The 26,225-nt window shown below is 38.3% G+C and overlaps 3 protein-coding genes across 5 annotated transcripts; all 3 read right to left on the bottom strand.

Moving 5' to 3' along the window:
• Positions 1-307: 307 nt before the first annotated feature.
• LOC138005633 (uncharacterized) lies at positions 308-5,524 on the bottom strand. Its single transcript, XM_068851833.1, has 8 exons — positions 5,369-5,524; positions 4,627-5,125; positions 4,234-4,310; positions 3,954-4,008; positions 3,621-3,712; positions 3,241-3,295; positions 3,004-3,048; positions 308-495 (listed from the first exon to the last, which is right to left on the bottom strand). Exons 2-8 carry the CDS (start codon positions 4,937-4,939, stop codon positions 308-310), a joined length of 825 nt encoding a protein of 274 aa, XP_068707934.1. The 5' UTR covers positions 4,940-5,125; positions 5,369-5,524.
• A 73-nt stretch (positions 5,525-5,597) lies between these two features.
• LOC138005632 (uncharacterized) lies at positions 5,598-15,538 on the bottom strand. The gene is made up of 12 exons (XM_068851832.1): positions 15,433-15,538; positions 14,951-15,004; positions 14,360-14,422; positions 13,896-13,949; positions 13,363-13,425; positions 12,887-12,940; positions 12,044-12,087; positions 10,647-10,728; positions 9,483-9,722; positions 8,863-9,102; positions 8,215-8,397; positions 5,598-6,331 (listed from the first exon to the last, which is right to left on the bottom strand). The coding sequence occupies exons 1-12, from the start codon at positions 15,536-15,538 to the stop codon at positions 5,598-5,600; spliced, it is 1,917 nt and encodes a 638-aa protein (XP_068707933.1).
• A 249-nt stretch (positions 15,539-15,787) lies between these two features.
• On the bottom strand, positions 15,788-23,690 carry LOC138007508 (N-lysine methyltransferase KMT5A-B-like). 3 transcript variants are annotated; one of them, XM_068854470.1, is made up of 8 exons: positions 23,469-23,690; positions 22,195-22,244; positions 20,823-20,922; positions 20,514-20,676; positions 19,469-19,665; positions 19,153-19,206; positions 16,295-16,357; positions 15,788-15,979 (listed from the first exon to the last, which is right to left on the bottom strand). In XM_068854470.1, the coding sequence occupies exons 2-8, from the start codon at positions 22,219-22,221 to the stop codon at positions 15,927-15,929; spliced, it is 657 nt and encodes a 218-aa protein (XP_068710571.1). In that variant the 5' UTR covers positions 22,222-22,244; positions 23,469-23,690; the 3' UTR covers positions 15,788-15,926. The 3 variants fall into 3 exon arrangements, with proteins under 3 accessions (XP_068710571.1, XP_068710573.1, XP_068710572.1); XM_068854472.1 differs by having other exon boundaries at positions 20,843-20,922; positions 23,469-23,677; XM_068854471.1 differs by lacking the exon at positions 23,469-23,690 and adding an exon at positions 23,323-23,461.
• Positions 23,691-26,225: the final 2,535 nt, after the last annotated feature.

The following is a 26,225-nucleotide window of genomic DNA, read 5'->3' as shown; positions in this document are numbered from 1 at the left end:
ATATCTAGTGACTTGTGAGTTTCAAGTCCAAATTCCCGGAAATATTTCCTTTATTTTCCATGATTTCTGGAAATAATAACAGCATCTACTCGATTGGATTAGCAAGTGATTACTTAGGATTGTAGGCAAACTTCAGGTTTTTCACCGAAGATTGCCAATGTACATATCATTCTGGTTTTCTGTGAAGCAGTTGTATCCTTACGGTTGTGCTTTTGCAGAGCAAAGTGGTTAATGATATGGAAGCTGGGAACGATTGGGAGAACGAATGAGGTAGTTATTTTGCAGTAGTTGTCAAGGGGTTGGTATGTTAGTTAATGCTTTTTACTGAGGAACTGTTATGTAAGGTATTGTATTTCGGAACGGTGAGATTTTCTTTACTAAAGCGAGGTTTGTTGTAATTTCGATGTAATAAGGCATCATTGTATATGCTGTTTTTTTGCAGCGGCCGCTTCGTTGGTTTCTTTCCTCTTGTTATAATCTTTCCAATGCTTTTTGCTGAAAATAAGAAAAAAAAACAAAGTCTTGATATGTTTAAATAATTCTCCCCTTGCATCTTGGATGAAAAGCATAATAACTTAAGTTGTGTGCGCCCATTTCCCGAGGCTCCGAGGTATACACACTTTCGCTTGAGGGCACGGGTTCTTAGAACCAAGCATACACACTTTCCCTTGTTTGTTTTTGTTTGTTGGCGCAGCCTCCAAGGTATACACACTTTCGCTTGTCGGCACAGGATTTTAGAACGAGGTGTACACACTTTCCTTGCGTTCTTGTAAACCTTTGACAGCGTGGGTTTTTAGAATGACGCATACACAAATTGTCTCATTTGTTTTGGTATGCGGTTCAGTGTGTTCATGTTTATGGACAACAGCTCATTCACACATTGACAGGCATACATACATACATACATACATACATACTTACAAATGCTGACTTGTGAGGACCATGTATGTATGCCTGTATTTTGGGGACACCTACTTCCACTGCAGTTATGAAAAAAATAATCCGTGCATTTTGAAGTACTCCCAATAAACGTCTATTGACGACCTTTAGTTGTCAAAAAAATTTAATCCTTCACTGTGGGGACAAATACACATTGTAATTATGGGGACATTTTCAAGTCCACGTTTTAACCTCAACATTGTGGGGAACCACCATTTTTTTACTCGTACATATACGATTTAGTGAAAGCACGGCTTTGGCATTTTGTCTACCCTCGAAAACAGGTTATCAAGGGCCGAAATATTTCCTAAATCCCGAATACTACGCTGTGCGGACCAATACACACTGTATTTCTGCAAACTGTTTTTGAAGGTCGACACAGTCAGGATCAGAGTATCTTGATATTTTGAAGACTACTTTGCCATCTGCCATATATTTTTACTGGGTAAGCGGACGTGAAATGTTCTTCTTTGTAACAATGCCGTGACGAGAAAGAGTCCAAATAGAGAAGTCAGAATACCTTTCAACTAAATTTAATGCAGTATTTAAAAACACTGTACAATCACTTGAAGATTGTTACTTGTTTACTTTGACTGTTAATACAATTAAATGTATTTCTCTACACCATAACTATGAACTGTTACAACAGATGGTATTAGAATACCAAAACCCTAATCTGAACGTTCAGACGTTTAATCATCTTTTGCCCTAGTTATTTCTATGTAACTGCTAGAGCAGACTGACTGCAGACCGATTAGTGTCACATTCACGTTTTCCGAGGAGTGGTTGCTTCCGTAACAAGAACTAAAGACCAAATTTTGAGTTACTCTACAGTGTTGCAAAACTTTTTGTTCCAACCAAAACAACACAATCTAGCTCAATATCTTTAAGGCTGGTTTTTACTAGCTATGGAGTCAGAGAACAGTGATCGGAAGCTTTGACCGTTAGGATTTCTTGAAAATCAAACAACATAGTCGTAAGCATTTCATCCAATTCCGCTTGTGACTCTGTGGTTTATGATAGAGTGTAAAAACAGTATTGTTCCAGTCGCAAGTGGAAGCGGAAGAAGCAACAAATGACAATGCTTTCCTTTGTTCTCCTGAGCACTGATAAGAATATTCTTCCGCATCTACTTTCGACCCCGACATTCCAGTATTGACAAGATCGCAAGCAATGAAATCCTAAATAGAATCTGAAAAATGGGAAACGTTCTGGTTCATGTGACTCCAATTCAATCCAGCTTACAACTCCGTTGTTTCGACTAAGTCCAAAACGCTCTTATGACTCGGACTGTGTCATTATGGAAATAAGCCTTCATCATATTACTTTTTGCCTAAATGAATCTGTGATGGTTTCTTGCCACAAGCTGTCCAAATACTGGGAATAATGGGGAGTGTCTGTCCTCCCTCGTTATGCTTAGGAAATTCATGACACAATCATATCCCATGCCTCCACTTTTGGAAAATGTGAGCGTTCTGGTTCTGAATTAGAAGTTAAAATGCTTTCCTAACAAGAGTCCTTCCCTAGCAATTTTGTTCTCGTAATGTTTTTGCTCGAGAAATAATATTTCTTACACAATCCTTCACGACTGACCACTGTCTATTAGCCAGTAATCCGTTGCTCTGTTCTATGCATTTTATACATTCAGTTTTTCCTGGCAAAATTTTCTTTTTGATGAAGTCCCCAAGATGCTTGAAAACCTCCTCCTTTTCTTCTTTTGTCTAGAGATTGTGCGGCTTCCTTTGCTTGCGTGCAGCGGCAACACCTTGTTATAAGACCGAAACATCAAAGAGAAATTACTGCTGACGTCATAGCAAAGTGTTTTCACAGGGGGACAATAAAGTCATTCAGTGCACCTCAAACCAAATGTTACAGACAATATATCAAGCTGTAATGAATTCTGTTTTCCGTACTGAATACATAACATGAAAACTAACAGTTTTTCCACTAGGTTTCTGTCTTCGCAAAACAGACGACTGCTTAGCCACCTTGCAAGGTGAGGGGCCTCAGCATTACACTCACACAACAAAATGCAAATAAGTATGGCAATGCTTGCCAACTTACCAACATTCTCTTTTCTTGTAGCTTTTTTTGTCTTTTCAGTCATAGCTGTTGAAAGAACAAAATGTCATCATAAAAGAAACCTACATCTGATGCTGCAACTTTGTAGGCAGTGAATAGCGATAATTCAAAGTTGCGTATTGGCGCTGATATCTCTTTCTGGCGTTGAACACAAATTTGCGAGGCCAGAGAGATCGATCAGGGCTTGATCATTAGTGGAAACGACAGTGTATCACATACCATTCTGTTTTGGCGCTGGTGTTCCTTGTAATTTCCTAGAGCTGACTGATTGTTGCTGTGGAAATACCAGAATACAATAAATGAGGGAAGCTAGAGCAGTTCAATTGGAACATATACTTCGTTTGTTTTGGTTAGGGGGGGGGGGGGGAGCTTTGTGAGCCTTTTTTTAAGCAAACAACCTAAAATATTCAGGTGCTGAAAACGCCACAATCTGGTGAATACCCTCTGTTTGACACAATGTGACCCCTCCCCCCCCCCCTCTTTAAAATCCTGGCTACGTTCCTGATTTACTTTTGACTTTTCAGCAGCAAGGGGAAGTACTGTGTACTATAAAGTAGAAAGACATTTACGGGTAACAATAACTGAGAAACACCACTCACCTGTCTACTGACCTGCTGATGTGGAGTATGTTTCGCAGCATCAGTAACAATGCATTCTTCTGATCCAGAATCCCTGGAAACCTGGTGATCGTCTACAAATAAAACACCAGGACAAATTAAATTCTTCTACCAATAAGAATTAAGCCGTTTGAAGTGAAAACTGCATATTATGTCAAAAAAAAAAATTTTGGTCGTTTGTGATGAAAGTAGCAAGTTTATACCGAGTATAAAGAGAGCACACATGAATACCCTGATCAACACTTCCATACAAAAACTTTATAAAATAAATGCACAGTGTAACAACACGTAAAAAGAAAATGTTATCAAATATACCATTGTCTCTTGGCACAGACGTTTCATGTGCAATCCTTGACTTGCCCGATCTCTGCTGTTAAAAAGAAAACAATACCAGTGCGTTAGCCATGAGGCCAATATGGACCACAATATTCATAGTAGTGTTTCAGAGCAACTTGAAGAACTGTTGAAAGTGGTTCTAACAGCATGTCAAAGGGGAAGCCAAAGCAATCAAGCATCCATACCTGAGTGCAATTTATGCAAAACAACTTCACAAGCCATCAAGATATAATTATAAAAATAAAGAATATGCACTCACCCTTCCTTTTTGTTTTCTTCTTGAACTGTGTGGCTCCATACCAGCATTACTGTCTTCATCTGATTCAGAATCCCTGTCTTTTTAAAGTGTAAGGAATAGAACAGCAAAGTAAGTCGATTCTCCAAGTGACAAAGGTTCAAGAATAGATTGAGCTCAAAAGACAACACTAGCAAGCCTCCAAAGAGATAACCCATCTCCTCGTGTGAGGGAGTACTTGTCCTTTTAATAGAGGTTCCACTGTAGATACCTCAAAGAGAAACAGCTGAGAGTTGGCTCAAGATGAAATCATGCCAACGTCACTTTTCTCCCCACAAAAATACAAGCTTCATCAGAAGCCCTTGTTAATAGGGATTGCCTCCTTGTTGCCTGCTGGGGAAACTGCTTTAAACCTACCTGAAATTGGATCAATGTCTTTGTCCAAGTCAATATCATCTAGTGATTTCCCAGCCCAGAGCCTGGTTTTTCCCTCATCAACCGTCGTAAGGATCTTTCCAACCTTTGCAAGCTCAATGGTTGACTCATGTAATCGGTAATACTCTCTGTGGACAGAGATGTCATGGCTTAAATGGCGAGCAAGCCAATCAAGTTCGTTCTCCTGAAGGTCCAAGATTTGTGATACAGTAGCTACATATTTTCGAAGCCTGGTACTTGTTACAGCTTCAGGTTTTTCCAGCTTCAACTCATCACTTGTGACAACCTTTCTCATACACTCCCATGGTCTTAAATGACCTAACGAACCACTTGCAGTTGCTGCAAATAGGTAGGGGTTTTTTGGTTGATGCCAACTTCAGTTCGCTTTTTTACCAAAACATCAATTGCTTCTTTCACCTCCTTTGTTAACAGTAGTGGCACCTTCCGGCCCCTCTTTCCCTTAATTTCAACCATATCCAGCCTAGAAAAAAACAGTTACACGAAGACATTACTACTGGCCTTTTGCAAGTGGCTACTAAAGCAACTTAGAAGCCACGTTCACGACTTAATAGTCATTAAAGCAAACAATTACATGAAAAGTAAAAACACATCAACCCAATCCTCCAGTCACCTCCCCCTTCCCCAGCTCTTTCCCTAAAGGTTTCCTTGGCCCACATACACATGCAACATTTATCACGCAAAAGAAAAAAAAAAGACTTCATACCTGTGAAGTAACTGTTGTTCAATGCCGTTGAGAGAAGCTACAACATCTTGATTTGTGTTTCTGCTCCAGTCAGGACGATTGATGTAAGTATCCAGATGAAGCTTAGCTGTTTCTCCCCCTCTTCGTTTATTGAAGAGTATCAGTCTGTTTAGAACCATTTCACTCAAGTCTCGCCAGGTTTGTAGGAGTTTGTAGGAGTGGTCTGTTTGTGCCTTGCAGTTCTGAACACTTAACACTGAGCAAGAACATCAAACTTGTCTGGACGAAGAAACTGTGACAACTGGGCATTTTCATTGTTTACTACCTCCCTCAATGAAATAAGGAGGCGTGCAAGGTTTCGCATATTTTGCGAAATGTCATGACATCTTTTTGAGCCAACCTTTTCTACCATCATTGTACCAAGAGCAGAAATAACAGCATCATTCCTAGCCACTAGAGTTATATGATCTGATTTCATGGAGGCCACAACATCTTGGAACAGTTGGCTCTTCTTAGGGCATATTGATGGCAAAATGAGCAATTTGCTCTTACTGTGAAGTTTCTGGTACTTTTTGTCATCAGCTGTATCATCATCACCACTTCTGAAGTTGCAGCCTTTTACATGCCTCCAAAGATCTTTCTTCTTCATAAAGCCAAGACAGTGAGGGCAAGGAAGAAAATCATCGAGAGAACATTCCTCTCCCTCTCCTGGTCTTCTGATGACAATGAGCTGTCCACTTTTTGATTCCAACACGCGCAAGTTATGATGGAAATTCCCTTGCAGACGTAACTTTTCTATGGCTTTCTTACGTTCTTTGGAACCACGTGGATGAGCAAATGCGTTAACTACCTCTGATTCATCTTTGTAATTATGTTCATAATGGCGAGAAATTTTTGCATATAGCTTCTCACAGTAAAAGCAGGCCTGCCGTTTGTCATAAACTCGAGCATTGTCCTCCCGCTTCTTAACACAAGTTATTACCACTGCAAAGTAACCAAATGACCTATCCAATGTTAGAATACCTTCAAGCCAACTTTGGACATTAATTATTAGCATAAGAGCCAATCAATCTGAACAGAAAATTAATAATAAATGAACCTTCATTCACAGTGCAATAATGATAACAGTTTGTTATATAGATACTGATGAAATACAAGGATTTTTCCTTTTACTAAAAAAACATATCTTCTTCGCGCGCAGTGAAGATACTATCTTCATCTTTCACGTGTGAGGATATTGGTGTCCCCATGGTTACTAACATGATTAGCCAATTACAGTCTGGTGAAATCTTATTCACAAAATGGCTTTAAGGTGCAAAGACGGTACATAGTTTCATAACATTTTTGTGATAGACATTATGCGATAGCTGATCACTTAAATTGCACTATTTTGCTGTTTCGAAAATGAATTTAAAAAAGTTGTGTTTTACGTGGAAATTTCATCAGTATCTATAAAATAAACAGAACATTACATGGCTGCTTGGGGGTGTGAATTTTACCTTCTCGTGATGAAAGTAACTCTCACTTATTTGCTTTGCTCACTCGTGAGAGATTCTTTCAGCACTCAAAGAAAATACAGATTTATGAAAATCTTAAGGCCAATTTACACGGTACGATTTTTGCTTATGACTGTTGCATGCAACTTCTGTAGCGCACACTACTCGGGTCATGCAAAAAATCAGATACGACACTTGTCATTCAATATTAACTATACCCACAACTATCGTATGGTTGTAAAACAAGATTCAAAACCTTACGACAAATTTTAGGCCGCGTGCATCTGTGGTAGACAAGTTGTAGTAGCATTCACACGGTACAAGTTTGTTCTACGTTATGTCACATTCACCAAGACGCGCGCAACAAATCGTACCGTGTAAAACAGCCTTTACATATACAAAAACATACCATTAAAGAAGTCAGATATATATATGTATATTTATTTATTTATTTAAGAAATAGATTTAACATGTACCGTGTTTCTATCGAGATATATAAACACAAGTGGAAGTTTGGGAGAATGAGAAATGTCGCGGGAACATGACCCGCAGGTGATTGTTTCCACAAATTTTTCGAGTTCTCCCAAACTTTCACGGGTTTTTATATAACTCAATAGAAACACGGAGAACATGTTTTCTATTTCTTTTAGAAAACACTGCAACGAAAAACAAAGGAAAACAACTTGTGTCATCATTGCGTCAACAGCTCGTGCTAGTTCTGTGTTTCTATCGAGTTATACAAACACAATTTCTAACCAATCAGTGCGCTTATTTTCTTAGTACTGTTTTCTAAATATAATTATATATATATATATATATATAACTGCAGACAGTACTGTTTCGGCCTTCTGGGCCTCATCAGTGCAGTGCTGATGTCTAGGATGGAGGTTAAGCTATAAAGCCACCCCAGATGTCCCACGCATGTGGTACATCCAAGTCATGCCAGAGTGCTCAAACTAGCGAGCTAGTGAGCATGCGCAATTGCTAGCGGCAATGACTCATCCTAGTAGAGTGCTCAATTTGAACATGAAAGCAAAAGCTTTGTAATGCCAAAGAGCTATATCTAACTGCAGACAGTACTGTTTCGGCCTTCTGGGCCTCATCAGTGCAGTGCTGATGTCTAGGATGGAGGTTAAGCTATAAAGCCACCCCAGATGTCCCACGCATGTGGTACATCCAAGTCATGCCAGAGTGCTCAAACTAGCGAGCTAGTGAGCATGCGCAATTGCTAGCGGCAATGACTCATCCTAGTAGAGTGCTCAATTTGAACATGAAAGCATGTTTTCATATATATATAATTATATTTAGAAAACAGTACTAAGAAAATAAGTGTTTTAGTGGTCAACTTTCCTCTTTGAAATTTGCCCTTACTACTGGAGTCACAGGCTACCTTTCCAATTCCACAAATTTCAACATCAGCATGTCTCTCCCCATCGCTGTCACTCTCAGATTCAGAAAACACAGCCTTACTGCAAGGCTTCTTCTTTCTAGTTACACTGAATTCCTCAGACTCTTCACTGGCAGTACTGTCATGGCATCGTTTCCAAGCATAACCTGCAATGAAAAGATTTTACTTCAGTTAAAAAGCCTGAAATATCTTGAGGCCTCTTGACGCCTCACTGCAATAGTTATTGCATAACATTGGCTTGGCGGGAATACATGTGTATTTACTTCTGTTGGTCAAACTGAATATTCTCTTTTGAGGCGTGTCAAACCCTAAAAAGTATTCCAGAGAATTACTAAAATATGAGACTGCTTGGCAATGGCAAGTTGTTGTAAACTAATACAGGTATATATCAAAGTTGGTGACATCTAAAGTTATGACTTTTTGTATGATATCAGCACACGACTCATGCAGACATACTAAGTTACACTCAAAGATAGCCCACAAGAACAAGCCTGCCGAAAAACATAAAAATCCTATTTGCCACCACATTAAAAAATATATTCTTATAATAACACTGCTGTACGTGAAGTGTTTGTGTTGCATTTTCTCATCTTGATATTGACTAGCCTTACCTTTACTATTTCTCCTTGTTTTAGTGGCCACCTTTCCTCTTTGAAATTTGCCCTTACCACTGGAGTCACAAGCTACCTTTCCAATTCCACAAATTTCAACATCAGCATGTCTCTCCCCATCGCTGTCACTCCCAGATTCAGAAAACACAGCCTTACTGCAAGGCTTCTTCTTTCTAGTTACACTGAATTCCTCAGACTCTTCACTGGCAGTACTGTCATGGCATCGTTTCCAAGCATAACCTGCAATGAAAAGATTTTACTTCAGTTAATAAGCCTGAAATATCTTGAGGCCTCTTGACGCCTCACTGCAATAGTTATTGCATAACATTGGCTTGGCGGGAATACATGTGTATTTACTTCTGTTGGTCAAACTGAATATTCTCTTTTGAGGCGTGTCAAACCCTAAAAAGTATTCCAGAGAATTACTAAAATATGAGACTGCTTGGCAATGGCAAGTTGTTGTAAACTAATACAGGTATATATCAAAGTTGGTGACATCTAAAGTTATGTATGATATCAGCACATGACTCATGCAGACATACTAAGTTATACTCAAAGATAGCCCACAAGAACAAGCCTGCCGAAAAACATTTTCTCATCTTTATATTGACTAGCCTTACCTTTACTATTTCTGCTTGTTTTGGTGGCCAACTGTCCTCTTTGAAATTTGCCCTTACTACTGGAGTCACAAGCTACCTTTCCAATTCCACAAATTTCAACATCAGCATGTCTCTCCCCATCGCTGTCACTCTCAGATTCAGAAAACAAAGCCTTACTGCAAGGCTTCTTCTTTCTAGTTACACTGAATTCCTCAGACTCTTCACTGGCAGTACTGTCATGGCATCGTTTCCAAGCATAACCTGCAATGAAACGATTTTACTTTAGTTAATAAGCCTGAAATCTCTTGACGCCTCACTGCAATACTGTAGTTATTGCATAACATTGGCTTGGCCGGGAATACATGTGTAGGTCCTGTGCATGACCATGTCACATGACCTTGTCAATCACAAAAAATGATCGAGGTACAAAATAGCTGCTGGATAGCAAAGCACACAATTCTTTAAAATTTTTCAAACTTTCAAACTGCTTCAAAATCTTGCTCTTAAACATCAGTGGCCCAAAAATTGGCCATCTTTCTAATTTCTTCACTCTCTTTCCATTGGTCAAGTTTCATCGTCAGCGTAAGCGCATAACATTATTGTAATTGGCCAGTTAAGCCCTGTTGGCTGAGGTCAATGTTTGGAAGGGTGACCGCCTATAATGCCACGTGTCGTTTCTTGTTGTACTTTTTTCTATTAATTTTTTATTCCTGTACTTTGAGGAGTGAATGTGGCGCTGGAACTGCCGAACAGTCAGCTAACTGATCAACCACAGTTCTTGCTCCAGAATAATGCACAATGACAACATGCTCATTTTTTGGATAAAACCTTTTTAAACGTAGACATTTCATTCTCACATGTGACATAGGCTGACTATAAATATTGAAAAGAGATTGATTCATTCCATTTGGTTTCGTGTATCAACTGTGAATAATTACATTCTAGTTGAGCGTGCTTCCAACTACCAAAGAGAACCAAAGTCAGTGATAAATTAAGAGAATAAATTCAGAGGCTTTGATACCTTTAATTTATGCATCCCGTGTTAATGCCTCTGATAGTCATCTTGTTTATACATAAATTCATCATGCTTCTAGTCCCTACAGGCTGTAAGTCTTGGAGCTAAGCTGTAACACTTTACATACTGAATTATTAAGATTTTGTTTTTAAAGGATTAGTTGCTTTTACCTGGTGTATCCAGCTCTGTATCATTTTCTTCTGAGCTACATGTCTCTGGTACAAATTCAGTGTTACTTGGTACTGGGACTTTCTGAAAAACAAAAACCAAGCCACATTTATGTTTTACATGTACCTCCAGGGGGGTAACCCGAAAACACTGACCCCCAGTCCACGAACCCCCACTACGGACCAGTCCACGGACTACCCTTACAGACCCCTCTACGGACCACTCCCAAAATTGAATAAAAAAAAATACAACAACAAAGATTTCACTTGCTGCTTCTCCAAAAGATCACTTGTGTCGGCAAAATTTCAAGCAGTATGCGGGGAAAATGTAACAGACCTGTAGGCTCAGTCTCGGGCGCAAGTTATATCATTATATCAATAGAAAGTTGCCATTTTTGTTGCTAAGAAAGTTCTTACCTTCTTAGTGCAGGTCCGTGGACTGGGGGCCAGTGTTTTCGGGTTACCCGTTCTTACCTTCTGCTTGTGGCTTAATCAGGCCGCAAAAGTTGTGTTGTTGAGTCGTCGTGCCTTATTCCGCTAAGCTAATTGTGAAGCCTGGGACGAGTTCACTAACCCGCGGGAGAATGGGATGAACAAAATGGTGAAGGAAACGCACTCAAAGCAGCACAAATTTTGCGGCTTCCCGGAGATTTCCCGGTCTTTCATTTATACTTATAGCCGCAGCAAACGAAATGGAAATGTGCAATGATTTAACTTGCCCCCGACACTGAACGGAGCCCAGGTTTGTTACATTTTCCCAGTATGACGCTTGAAATTTCGCCAACATGAGTGCTTTTAAGTGAAATCTTGTTTTTTGTTTTTTATTCTATTTTGGGAGTGGTCTGTAGAGGGGTCCGTAAGGGTAGTCTGTGGACCGGTCCGTAGTGGGGGTCCATGGACCGGGGGTCAGTGTTTTTGGGTTACCCCCTCCAGGGCTAGATATCAAGAATTTTTCTCCACTTATTTTACCACAAAGCATTGTCTTATACAACTCTAAAGAAACTTTAATTTTCTGGTTCCCAAACACTCTCAAACTGTCAGTAGTGTTCCATGCACAGAATCTTTCTGTTAGGGTAGTTTTTCCTCATTGGTGAGAATTATGACTACATGTACCACCACCATCTCCACGAGTGATAAAGAAAAAAATTGTTTTCATTTCAAGGAGCAGCAAGCAACCAAACAGAAAAAAAGCAACAAACACCTCCAATTCGTATTCTCAAAAACTAATTCCCAGGATGTCATCAACTACCTCTTACTAAGTTGAGTTTTAATCTGTGGGCTGTGCTGTACATTATGACCACAAATTTTCCCCTTCAATTTATGGCCTAAGTGTGCAGACCATACATCAAAGCTTAAGAGAGAGAGTAATAAGAGTACATTAATCAATCTGATAATCCTACCTCAGTTCTTTGACCACATAGTGATACAAGGGGTATTGCAAGCCCTATAAGAGGCAAAAAAGTAAATAACATGTCAACAATAATTTCTAACTTTACACCTGTGTAACCCAATACATATCCAAAATCTGTGTGACACTGGAAGAAAGTGTCATGATAACAAGCCCCAGCCCTTAATTATTATAATTTCTCTAATACTTGTATTTTTTCATTAGTCAACCCCAAAGAGGAGGTTTAACTATTAGCCCATGCAATCTCACAATCTCAAGACCTGACCAGCCCACCTACTGCACACAAATAATAACCAAGGAACCATGCCAATGTCATGTCTCCCAGATTTTGGATAATAGCAGCAATGCTTCACTATCTTTCATTATGCGAGCAAGTTACCATGTCCCCATCATGCTATCCAAATTCCCATAACATCAGCTATAAATAATTATCTATCTTTCATGATGCAACAGACCGACCATGTCCCCATAATGCAAGCAAGTGACCATGTCCCCATAATGTTACAAACATTTTGTGTCACAAAACCAATGTACAGCTATCTTTCATGGTGACAGAAAAAAGTTGAGGAGGAGTCTATTGGTCCCCACAATGTTACCCAAAAAAGTGAAAATATTGAAAGGCCACAGCCACAATAAAACACGGTAAGAATTAACAAATGATCTCTGGCTGAAACAATTAAAAAATGACATTTCATTGAACTTTAAATAGAATTTTTGTCAAACACCAAGGACTTGATTCATATTTCCAAAGTAAAACTTGAGCTAAAGCAACTGTCAACTCAGGTAAACATTACTTTTCTTGTACAGGCACAATAACCAAAAATTCTCTCCTTACCTTTACATGTTGTAGAATTTTTCCAATTCTTGTTTATATTGCATCTAAGATCACCTGTAATAGATTTAAGTCTAATTATTGTTAAAACAAATGCAAAGATTACGGGAAAGCGGGTTGTAACTTCTAATTAAAGATTAGGCAGTAAAAGAAAGTTTGCATAAGAAGTCTTAACTCTTCACTATTAAAATATCTTCAATTAGAAATACTTGCAGACTTGCATTCAGTCAAGGACAGAGATTGTAATTTAAAAAACTGTTTGTAAAGCATAAGCAACTGACAATTTTCCTACCATGTTACCCCGAGTTTTTGAAAAAGCACCAAAGTGCTTCCGTCCTTTATGGTTATAACAAAATTGATGCAGTTGACAAGGTTTACATCTAAGTATTAGCCCATGCAACGTTGCAGCATCAAACATGCTCTGTCACTGGTCACATGTCTGCTATCTGAGCAATTTTATCAGGGTTGATAAACTGTACCTTGGGAACTGTCTTCCTTTCCACACACAACTTGTTCACAATCTTGAGATGTGACCACCCCATCTACAACACAAAAATAATAGTCAAGGAACCATGCCCCTGTCATGTCTCCCAGATTTTGGATAACAGCAGCAATGTTTCAATATCTTTCCTCACACAAGCAAGTGACCATGTCCCCACAATGCTACCCAAATTCATGTAACAGCAGCCATACAGTGGAAATATCTTCCTTTCATAACATAAAAGACTAACCATGTCCCCATAATGCAAGCAAGTGACCATGTCCCCATAATGTTACACAGATTTTGTGTCACAAAAGCAATGTACAGCTATCTTTCATGGTGACAGAAAACAGTTGAGGAGTCTATTGGTCCCCACAATGTTACCCCAAAAACGCGAAAGTATCGAAGGGCCATGCACGGCCACGATAAAACATGGTAAAAATCAAGAAATGATCTGGGATAAAGCAACTGTCAACTTGTGTAAGCTTACTTTCCCTCTGCATGCACAATCCCCTAAAATTCTCTCCTTACCTTTACGTGTTGTAGAATTCTTCCAATTCTCGTTTATATTGCCACTACGATCACCTGTAATAAATTTAAATCTAGTTATTGTTAAAGCAAATGCAAAATTAGGGGGAGCCGAGTTGTAACTATTAAAGATGTGATACTGAAAGAAAGTTTGCATGATAAGCAGTCCTGACTCTTCACTATAAAAATCTCTTCAATTAGAAATACTCGCAGACTTGCATTCAGTCAAGCACAAAGACTGTCATTCAACAAACTGTTCATGTGGCATAAGGAAGTGACAATTTTCCTGCAATGTTACCCTGTTTTTTTTTTTAAAGCAGCAATGTGCTTCTATCTTTTATGCATGGTTATAAAATGCACTTGAAGACGTTTAAGTATTATCCCACGCAATGCTACACAATGAGAAATGCTCTGCCACAAGTCACACGTCTACTATCTCAGCATTATCATCAGGACTTGAACTGTACCTTTGCAACTGTCTTCCTTTGCACACACAACTTCTTCACAATCTTGAGACATCACTGCCCCATCTACAGCACACAAATAACAGTCAAGGAACCATGCCCTAGTCATGCCTCCCAAATAAATACATAAATAAATTCATGGAACAGCAGCTATAAATAATTATCTTTCTTTCATGATGCAACAGACCGACCATGTCCCCATAATGCAAGCAAGTGACCATGTCCCCATAATGTTACACACATTTTGTGTCACAAAAGCAATGTACAGCTATCTTTCATGGTGACAGAAAACAGTTGAGGTGTCTATTGGTCCCCACAATGTTACCCAAAAAAAGGGAAAATATTGAGGGCCACAGCCACGATAAAACGTGGTAAAAATTAACAAATTAATGACCTCTGGCTGAAACAATTAAATAAAACAAAATAACAACAACAACAAACCAATGACATTTCATTGAAGTTTAACTAGAATTTTGCCAAACACTAAGGACTTAATTAATATTTCTATAGAAAAACCTGGGCTAAACCAACTGTCAACTCATGTAAACATTACTTTTCCTGTACAGGCACAATAACCAAAAATTCTCTCCTTACCTTTACATGTTGTAGAATTCTTCCAATTCTTGTTTATATTGTCTCTAACATCTCCTGTAATAGATTTAAATCTAATTATTGTTAAAACAAATGCAAAGATTAAGGGGAAGCGGGTTGTAACTTCTTTTAATTAAAGATTTGACACTGAAAGAAACTTTGCATGATAAGAAGCCCTAACTCTTCACTATTAAAATCTCTTCAATTAGAAACACTTGCAGACTTGCATTCAGTCAAGCACAGAGACTGTAATTTAACAAACTTTTTGTAAAGCATAAGCAACTGACAATTTTCCTAGGATATCACCCGGAGTTTTTGAAAAAGCACCAAAGTTCTTCTGTCCTTTATGGTTATAACAAAATTGATGCAGTTGACAAGGTTTACATGTAAGTATTAGCCCATTCAATGTTGCACAATCAAACATGCTCTGCCACTGGTCATATGTCTACTATCTTAGCAGTATAATAACCGTTGATAGACTGTACCTTTGGAACTGTCTTCCTTTCCACACACAACTTCTTCACAATCTTGAGACGTGAGCACCCCATCTACAGCACACAAATAATAGTCAAGGAACCATGCCCCTGTCATGTCTCCCAGATTTTGGATGATAGCAGTGATGTATCACTATCTTTCCTCACACAAGCAAGTGACCATCTCCCCAAATTCGTGTAACATAGCTATACAGTGGAAATATCTTTCTTTCATAATATAACAGACTAACCATGTCCCCATAATGTTACACACATTTTGTGTCACAAAAGCAATGTACAGCTATCTTTCATGGTGACAGTAAAAAGTTGAGGAGTCTATTGGTCCCCACAATGTTACCCAAAAAAAAACGTGAAAATATTAAAGGGCCATAGCCAGGATAAAACACTGTAAGAATTAAGAAATGATCTGGGCTAAAGCAACTGTCAACTCATGTAAACATTACTTTCCTTCTACATGCACAATTACCTAAAATTCTCTCCTTACCTTACCCTGTTGTACAATTCTTCCTATTCTCGTCTATATTGTCACTAAGATCATCTGTAATAAATTTAAATCTAGTTATTGTTAAAGCAAATGCAAAATTAGGGGCAGGGGAGTTCACTATAAAAATCTCTTCAATAACAAATACTTGCAGACTTGCATTCAGTGAAGCACAAAGACTGTCATTCAACCAACTGTTCATGTGGCATAAGCAAATGACAATTTTCCTGCAATGTTGCCATGTTTTTTGAAAAGCAGCAATGTGCTTCTGTCATTTAATTATTACCCCACGCAATGCTGCACAATGAGAAATGCTCTGCCACAAGTCATACATCTACTATCTCAGCATTATCATCAGGACTTGAACTGTACCTTTGCAACTGTCTTCCTTTGCACACACAACTTCTTCACAATCTTGAGATATCACTGCCCCATCTACAGCACACAAATAACAGTCAAGGAACCATGCCCCAGTCATGCCTCCCAAATTAATACATTAATAAATTCGTGGAACAGCAGCTATAAATAATTATCTTTCTTTCATGATGCAACAGACCGACCATGTCCCCATAATGCAAGCAAGTGACCATGTCCCTATAATGTTACCCAAATTCGTGTAACATAGCTATACAGTGGAAATGTCTTTCTTTCACAACGTAACAGACTAACCATGTCCCCATAATGCAAGCAAGTGACTATGTCCCCATAATGTTACACAGATTTTGTGTCACAAAAGCAATGTACAGTTATCTTTCATGGTGACAGAAAACAGTTGAGGAGGTGTCTATTGGTTCCCACAATGTTACCCAAAAAACGTGAAAATATTGACGGGCCACAGCCACGATAAAACATGATAAAAATTAAGAAATGATCTCTGGCTGCAACAAGTAAACAAAACAAAATAACAATTACAAAACAATGACATTTAAATCAACTTTAAATAGAACTTTGCTCAACACCGAGGACTTAATTCATATTTTTCTAGTAAAACCTTAACTGAAGCAACTGTCAACTCGTGTAAATGTTACAGGCTAATTATTTCTTTCCTTAGGTGAATTTGTTTTGAACCTAGGTCAATTTGTTTCAACCTAGGTCAGTGTGTTTCAAGCTTGGTCAATTAATTTTGTTTGAACTTGAATGGGTGAATGTGTTTCAAACTAGGTCAATTTGTTCTAACCTAGGTCAATTTGATGTAATATATCAAACACGAGAAGGAGTGTTTCATCGGATATTCAAACTCCGAGAAGCGAGTTGAAAAACGAGGCCGAAGGCCGAGTTTTTTAACCGATTTCGAGGTGTTTGCATATCCGACGAAACACTCTTTCGAGTGTTTGATATTGCTTCTCAAAGGAATCAGTATTTTAAGAGATATTTGGGATCAAAGTTGGCGAAATTTTATGCTAATTAAGACTCCGTATCCAAACTTCCTTCACGGTGATGATTTCTTGTTTTTGGCTTATGAATTATTAATGCGTTTGAGAAGTTACAATAAGATCAATTTGTTATAAACCTTGGTTGGTTAGTTCTTAACCAGGGCAGTTACAGTGCAGATGTGAAGGTCACTTTGTTATCATCCTGCAGTAGGTTTATTAAACGGCTTGAAGGCTAATTTAATAAATTCAAATCAGGCCTTTAAACATTGTCTTGTAGTTTCTAAAGGGTGTTAACTTTTTTTAAAGTTAGTGTCGGATTTACGAGTCAGTATATAGTTAAAACAGAGGTACATGTACTGTAGGGTAATAATGGGTGGTATATTCTCTTTTGCAAGTAGTTTATTGAATATTTGGTGTATCATATTATATGCATATGTATTTTAGGTCATGCAGTGCTAACAGGGGTACTTATTGTTCATTACTGTCAATACTTGCCAAAGCAAATTGCAAAACTCTAATTAACATTGCATTAGGCTGTAATACAGTCATGTTTACTTGTAGCCACAGGGTACACTGAGTCCAAAACAATCATTTTTAATATGTTTGTTAGTGGTGCATGTACCTGTCAAAGATAAAACAAATCTTACCAATGCCATAATCCATTACGCTTGATGCATAACCGATTGTCATGGATGAAAATTTATATGAGAAATTAAAATTTCAAATAATTATTATAAGTTATATGTATCATTCTAGCTGCCACTGCTAATTTTGAGCAGTATTAAGGTGATTCCCGGGTAAAAGAACCCGTCATAGATTTCCGATGAAACTTGGTATGATGACATTACAGTACAAGGAGATGTTAAAAAGGTAATAAAAAGAGGGGGTCACCGTGCTTGTTTTCATGCCACGATGCTGACAAATATGGTTATTTAGGTGACTTTTGGTTATCTCAGTGCACAACAAACAAGATCGATTATTTTTCAATGCGGCGTGCTATATCACACAGAGTTCGACTTTCTTTGATTGCTTATTTATCTACGTCCCAGAAAAAATGGCTTCAAATACCCTGCATTATTAATTGATATTTTTATCCTTTAAAGGAAACATAATTTGGACTTGCTCTGCTGGGCCCGTTACGTCTCTATCTGTAGCATTTATTTCATTTGCCAAAAAAGTAGCTATAGATTTCTGCCAAATTTTTTCTCAGTTATTGCGGATATTGTTCTCATTGAATTTATAAAATAAAAAGTGGGGGTCACCGTGCTCGTTTAAGAGAAAAGGAGCTTTTATCTCGCTATCGAGCTTAGTTTGAGGGAAATCCCCTATGTTTTGTACGCGCGCGTGCTCATGTGCGCGTGCTGATGACGCAAAAATCGTGCGCAGTAGGAATGCGCAGTGCAAAACCAGGGAATCACCTTAATTGTGTGGTATCATTTTGTAAGGGGTGGGGGAGTGGGGAAGGTGCTCAAAAAGGCAAAGTTTATCCACAATTGTCCTGAAATTATACAAAGCAGAGCCAAAGTTATGGGAATAGTTTCGGTTTTACCAAAACACTTTGACTTAATTGCACACATGTACATGTGAAAAATATGTGCAGTATTTATCAGCAGATTAATTGATGAACGACTAATTCTGTGAAGACCACATGGAATACTTTAATTTACTACATGTGCAAGGTGCCAAAAATATAGTTTTTGTTTGCCGCAAAAACAAAACAAAAAAGAAAATCAAATTGACCTACATGTACGTTGAAACAAACTGACATGGTTTGGAAACAGATTGGCCTAAGGTTTGATTTGACCTGCAACATAAACATTACTTTACGTGTACAATTACCTAAAATTCTCTCCTTACCTTTACGTGTTGTAGAATTCTTCCAATTCTTGTTCATGTTGTCACTACCATCACCTGTAATAGATTTAAATCTAATTGTTGCAACAATACAAAGATTGGGGGGAAGGGGGGTTAATAAATCACAATCAACCTCTGAAATTGATGATAGCACAATGAAAATGGCATTTCAAAGTTTCTACATTTCGAAATGTTCTGAGGGTGCCCACCACCCTAGCTTCAGAATTGTCACAGCCACCTACTTTTCCAGAGTTGGCCACCTACTTCAAACATTTTGAAAACCCTGGTTTACCCCAATCTAAAAAACACAGAAACATACCAGATTTAACTCGCCATGGAAGATCCTTTAAACCATAATCATATCGTAGCTCTTCATTTGGAGCTATGTCCTTTGTTGCAAAAAGGCAAAGGCACACCTTCCCAGAAACGATCACCTTCTTCATCTTACAGTTGGCTTTCTTTGCAGGCAGATCATTAACCAGGCGCCCAAGGCCATGTGAGAATGTGGCATCAATGCTGTAATTGAATTACAGAGAGACGTTTACTAAAACCCCAGAATGTAGAATATGGAAACAGAAATTACCCATCTCAGTTTTAAGTGTAAAATTGTGACTGCAGTGCTGTGCAGTCAATTTGATATTCCATCAAGCAGTGGTCTTCTTTGCTTGCTTCCCACCATTTTCTTTGCACTTGCTAGTCTCTGTGTAGAGCTTAGTTGGTTCAATTCAAGAGATTGTAAGCAAAATCATGGTTCATCTGATCCTTTTTCGTATAGGACCCAACTGGTAAGAACTATTATTTTGAGGAACAGTTTGGCAGAACATTTGTTGAGAGTATTTTGATCACAGTTTGAATTTCAGTATTAAGTGAAGGCACATGCCAATCCTTTCTGTTTAGCTGTAACTAGATTATCTTAGGACTTAGAACTCAGGATTCAGGAGTGTGTGGTTTACCAACAAGTGTAATTTTTCTGTGGCCTGTTAACCTTCCCACAGCAACTATCAAGTCTGACTGCAGATTTCCCTCGGTAAAAAAGCGGCCTGCCAAGGGAATAGCGAGGGGAAGTCGCCAGAAGGACAAGCGGCAATACCACCATAAAGGGGTCAATACTTTCACATGGTACTGAACCCCCAAGAGTGTATCCGCAACTAATTGCTACAATAGGAACATTTTTTTTTTGTACTACATTTTGATGTACATATTCAAACTGGAGATGATATCAGAACCTGAGTTAGAGAAAGATTAAAAATTACAAAGAAGGACAACCAGTAATACAGTAATCAAACTTTCCTTTTTTAAAAGCTGTGAAGGTTTTTTAATACTGTACGTACCTAATTATTTAAATAATTTTCAAGAAAGCTTACCAGTAGGTGGCTTCATTCCACTGAAAAAAATAGAGGAAGTTTCCAAAATCTAAGGAGTACTGTTTTTCTCGTCTTTCTCCTTCTTCAGCTGATACAAGTTCTCCTTTATATTGTAACAAGAAGTGACCACTCTTAAACTCCCTGGTTGCAAATACACCTTTCCCTTGAGAAATAAAAGTAATTAACATATCACAAGTAGTTCTGTTCTGGTAAATGAGAAGTCATAGGTTTGACTACTGTTAAAACACTCAAGGACCACTTATTGTAGAATAAGACCTGCAGAAGAAGCAACAAACTACATAATCATACCAATGTACTCGCTGATGTACCTTTCCTCAAGGCCAGGTTGGTCACTATTGCTGTTAATGTAAGCAAGAGCCACATCTTCTGGACGTCCGCCATTTCCTCTCTATGTACAAACACACAGTATGGACAGCCACTCATTTTATATCAACAATACATGTAATAAGGCTGAGTAATAATGTTAAACTGTAAATTTGTAGAGCGCACTTTCCATGATAAAATGATCAAATGTTCTCAAATTAAAATGGATAAAATACAATAAAATACAGAACCATGAAAAAAATATATAATTCTATAAAAAGGCTAAGCTAAAAAGGTTCATTTTTAGAAATCTCTTAAATACATCTATCGATTCAGCATTCCTGATAATAATATAATTATTATCACAAGGCAAGGCATCCACAGCTTTGGTGCAGCAATAAAGGATCTATCTCCCAGACGAGTGTAGAAATTGATTGTATATTTGGGGTGTCCAATAACAAAGCATTGTGTGATCTTAGATTAATTATTGTACCTCTGTGAGGACCCTTCCATGTATAAGATTAGAAATATAGCTTAGTGTGCGGCCATGAAGCACTTTAAATGTGATTAAAAGTACTTTAATTTAATTTTGTACATAATTGGGAGCCAATGCAAATGTTTCAATAATGTTATGTGACAAATTTTGATTCCCTGAAAATTAATCTGGTAGCCACATTGTGAACTCTTTGGAGTTTTGCCAGCTGACACGCAGAACGTCCATACAGGAGACTATTACAATAATCAACTCTGCTTGTCACAAATGTATGGTTAAGAGTCTCTCTAGCATTCTGAGATACATTGTAATATTTCCCAATTGATCATATATTGTAGAGATGGAAGAAAACTGCACCACAGGTTTTAGTTACATGCAACTCCAAAGAAAATTTGTCGTCAAAGTAGGGGACTAAATGTCTGACAAATGAGGAAGCAGCATTTATTTCACAGTTTCCAACATGTATGTTATTAAAGCGGATCTTGGCAAGTTGTTGTCTGGTTCCAATTGTCATAAATAAATAATATTCTGTCTTGTCATCATTATGCTTTAAATAATTATTTTGCTCTGGCCCATTCCCTAAACAACTTCCATTTCTTGCACGGCACTAACTTGGCCTGTTTCACAATCTGGGTTAAACACTAAATAAAGTTGAGAGTCAGACATCTAGTAAATGTTTCTTCACAATATCAAATATTATCAATTGCATAGATGTTGAATAAAAGTGGTCCTATACATGACCCTTGAGGAAGAAAACACCACCCAGGCTTGTCATAAAGGCATCAGAGCCTAAGTTGTAGACAAATCAAAACTTGGGGTAAATGTTGAACTTTATAAAAATTAATAATTCCTATTGATGCTTACCCTATAGGATCTTGTTTGCTTTTTCATTATTCATGACACAAAAAGGTAACCTAAAAACAAGACAGCAATATCCAGTTATAAGCCTGGTTCCCATATGCCAGTGACCTACTCACGACATAGCCACCGGTAGTGCCTGGGATGTTCCGATATATGAGAACATACATTATGTACACGGCTGGCATAAAAAACCATCGCAGATCATAACTACTTGCATGCCTGTGAAGTTGACTCAAGTTCAATTTCAAAGGCATGTCGGCAGTTCTTCCACCACACTGGCAATAAAAACATACTTGGCAATTGTCAGCAATGTGCAAGTAAATTTAATTTGTTAAGAAATAAAAAATAAGTTCAATTTTGCACTGTATAAGTAATAAATCATTACTATTAATTATTATGTTCAGTGAGGACATGTCTACAATGCAACTGGGAGGAAAAATTAATTCAACTGGTGACTAATTATTAATTAATTCAACTGGGAGGAAAAATTAACTCAACTGGTGACTACAAAGTAATCAAAGGTAGGACGCCGGCATATGAGAAGCAGGCTTTCTATTTTAGGCCTACCGATTAAAGTAACGGATGTAGCTTTGTACAGTGAACAGTAAGGCTAACAAGGCTTGTAAAATGATTCTAACAATATTATGTTTAAATATCTGCCAGAAATCATTATCATACGAATAACTGACACAGGTAGACTTTAGATGGGAGTGCATAGCCCAAGCACACTATGGAGTAAAAAAGCGGGAATTTCACGTGGGAAAAGCTTTAAAAAGTCCTTTTTCTTCAGAAAGCGGTAAACGCTATTTGATATTTCGCCGACAAAACACTAATTGCAATAAATTTTAAAGAGATTCGCATACAGGAGAGCGGCCGGTACAGGGAAACGAGAAATCCAAACCGAAAGATCCAGTTCGAGTGTATGTACATGTGCCGTCTTTCATTCTCCTTGTGAGGACGATCGTTGTAAGTCTTGGGAATGGACAAAAAAAGATAGCAACCTGTCGGCCACTCCGACTTTCGATCGTTTAGGTTGTCTTAGATTAAGAACTTCCAAAGTTCATCCCCCCAAAAAATAAAATGCTGGCAAATCCTGATCAGATAATATATCAAATGCGATTTTGTACTTGCCCCGGCATATTGTTGAGGAATTTAAACTCAGTGAGTTTACCCTTATCAGAAAATTCTTCTGAGGCAAGTTTTTCCAACATAAAAAGCAACATCTTTTAGGTATATTCTATATATACACACGTCTGTGTCCTAAAATGCTTCTTTACCTTTCACGCGATTCCTCGAGGACCAAACTGGCGACCAAACAGGCGGGAAAAACGCGGCAAAATTCCTGACAGTACTGGATTTTACTGATCAGCGGTGCTACCAGCTGAAGCACCCAATGAGAATACCGCTTTTATGTGGTTACCGATTTTGGGCCTACATCTACATAGACCAATAGACCTACATAGTTGATTGGTTGAGATGGTTGTGTTTATTTTGGATTGTTTCCTGAGCCAATCCAAAGAGCCGTTGTAGGTACTATTTTCATTTGGTTGTGAAAAGCGTGTAGTGAGTGCATATTTTGCTGGATTTTACATTTTCGAGTGTTAGGTGAGTGAGAATTTTGCTTTCATTACCTTCTTACTTTTCAAAGCAACTACTCAAACTATGTTTCCGGTCAAGAACGCGTTCATGTGTGGTCTTTACCTTAAGCAATCAGAAAAATCATATGGTGCCTGGTTCCCTGAAATCGCTGCGATCGTTGCAGTGGTGCGCTGCGATCACTGCATGGGAAAAAGGAGACAAGCGATTGCTGCGATTTGGTTCTTAAATTGTTTCCATTTAATTGCTGCGATCACTGCGAAAACCAAAATTCGGCGATCGATGTAAGGAATGATTGATTACAAAGTTCTCTGGGAGATAATCCTATTACCACTGTTGCCACGAGGTTTCCCATTTGGAAAATTCCCATCCCTGCAATCGCCGAGAATCTCTGTGCAAATGAAAGCACCCATTATGTTTATAATTATCGCATCATCCTCGTGCTTATCCTTATGCTTGCCTCCTACATGTAAATCAGCCAAAGCGAGAGTATCAAAACTATAAAAGTACCTGCGAGTGGTTTTAATTATTCATTTTCAGAGTTAGGTGGGCTCATAGCCACGTTGATTTGGTGATCCCAGCGATCGTAGCGATCATATGGAAACCAGATTGCTCACGTGGTGAAAGTCATGAGGCAGGTAAAGTACAAGTCATGAAAGGCTATGTTGATCTTTGCAATCTGTGCTTTCTAATGACACACTAAGCTTAGAATTAATTTTCAGTAAAGAAAAGGGCAAGATTTCCGCACAGCTCCCTACATTAATTATACATGCATTTTGTGACTCAAACTGAATCTTTCCAAGAAAAGAAAGCCTGGAATAACATTTGCATGAGTGCCCTTGTTGTAACCACTAATGTTAGAGCAGTCTCATCGGCACTTACACACAAGCCAGGGTAAACAACAAACATCAGGGGCACCCAACAAAAAATTATTTGCAAAATGCAGAATAATAGGCAGGAACAGTACGATAAAGCACTAATAAAAGACTTTTTGTGTTTTTTCAATGTTGCTGGGGAAAAAAAGGTGTTCTGCACTCCCAGGATGATCATGAGCAAAATTCCAGCTTCCAGCGCGATAGTGAGGAAAATACCCAGCCAGCCGACTTTGTGGCACTATTTCCCAGCCAGCAAATTACATTAGACATTTATCGGTAAACACAATTTCATGCAATGCTAACCTCGTGGATGTAAACCGCTTGTCAAATTGGTCACAAACCGATCAAAACCAGTATTTTTATGCACGTGCAATGAATTGAACAGCAGTAAGTGACATGTGAGCAAGTTCTCCTCCAGTCTCCCTTATTTTCTGTTCTCAGCCAGCCAGCACGGATTGACATGCTAAAAATAGTAACAGTTTCCTAGCAAAAGTGTATGAAAATTAGTAACTTGCCAGCCAGCTGAATATCCACTGCAGAACAGATATTTTGTGGAACACCTTCATTGGGTGCCCCTGAAGCATGCCAACTGTCTTTTATTATCTGGGAATCTTTGACAGATACCAGCCAATCTCCCAGTCTCCCTTACAGCTCACCACATCTCCAATATGAAAAAAAACTTTATGTGTATTTGACTTTTTTCCCAGTCCAGTACACTAAGAATCATCTATCATGGTTGTCAGATGGCCAGATGTTGCTTGTGCAAACTCCCTCCTCTCCCCAATGTACCCTTGATATACAATGTACCCAATTAGACTATCGGCTCAAACTTTTTGAAAGTCACTTTTTGGTGTCAGACCTAAAATTATAATATAGTTGTCAGACATAAATGTTGATCGCAAGGAAGCAAAGACACTTTGTACAATATCACATGAAGGTGCTGATTCCTGCTTATTCTTGAAATAGTCAAAATGGCTGCCCAACTATTGTAATCGAAATTTGGAGGTGCATGCAACATTTCAAGGCTTAATGCCAGTGAAAACCAAGGCCAAAGAGGTGAATTAGAGAGAAAATGGAGCATAAATAATATTTCATGCCATGTCACTTTAAGCTAAAGACCATAAATAATAACTTACAGGACTTGAAATAATGGCCAGACAACAGACAATGTCCTGTCAGACTCGGGTAGTAATCAGACAAATTGTTTAGAACATTTAATTTTGAACTATTTGACCATCATGAGGGACATTATTCATGTTACTGTAAGCATCATCATTCATGCAATCTGGGGTCACTTTTGCAAAAGTTATGATTGTTCAAATTTTTCGAATATGACCAACCAAAAATGGGCGGTGTCCAAGCAAAAACAATGGTTGACTGCATGGACAGTGCAACAGGTGCCTGCCTGCCTTCCAGTTATTTCGAGCTCTGAACTGATAAAAACACTAGGCTTGGCACACGACCATGGAACACGGGCAACCAAATTGGTGACTAGCTCCAGTTTTTAGTCACCAAAATGTTTTCTTTTACTCGCCATGGTGACCAAAACAGTCACAGCTTGGA

The sequence above is a fragment of the Montipora foliosa genome, chromosome 6 (assembly GCF_036669935.1).
Source record: "Montipora foliosa isolate CH-2021 chromosome 6, ASM3666993v2, whole genome shotgun sequence".
In the NCBI taxonomy this organism is placed as follows: Eukaryota; Metazoa; Cnidaria; class Anthozoa; order Scleractinia; family Acroporidae; genus Montipora; species Montipora foliosa.
This window is presented reverse-complemented; position numbering and strand designations above follow the sequence as displayed.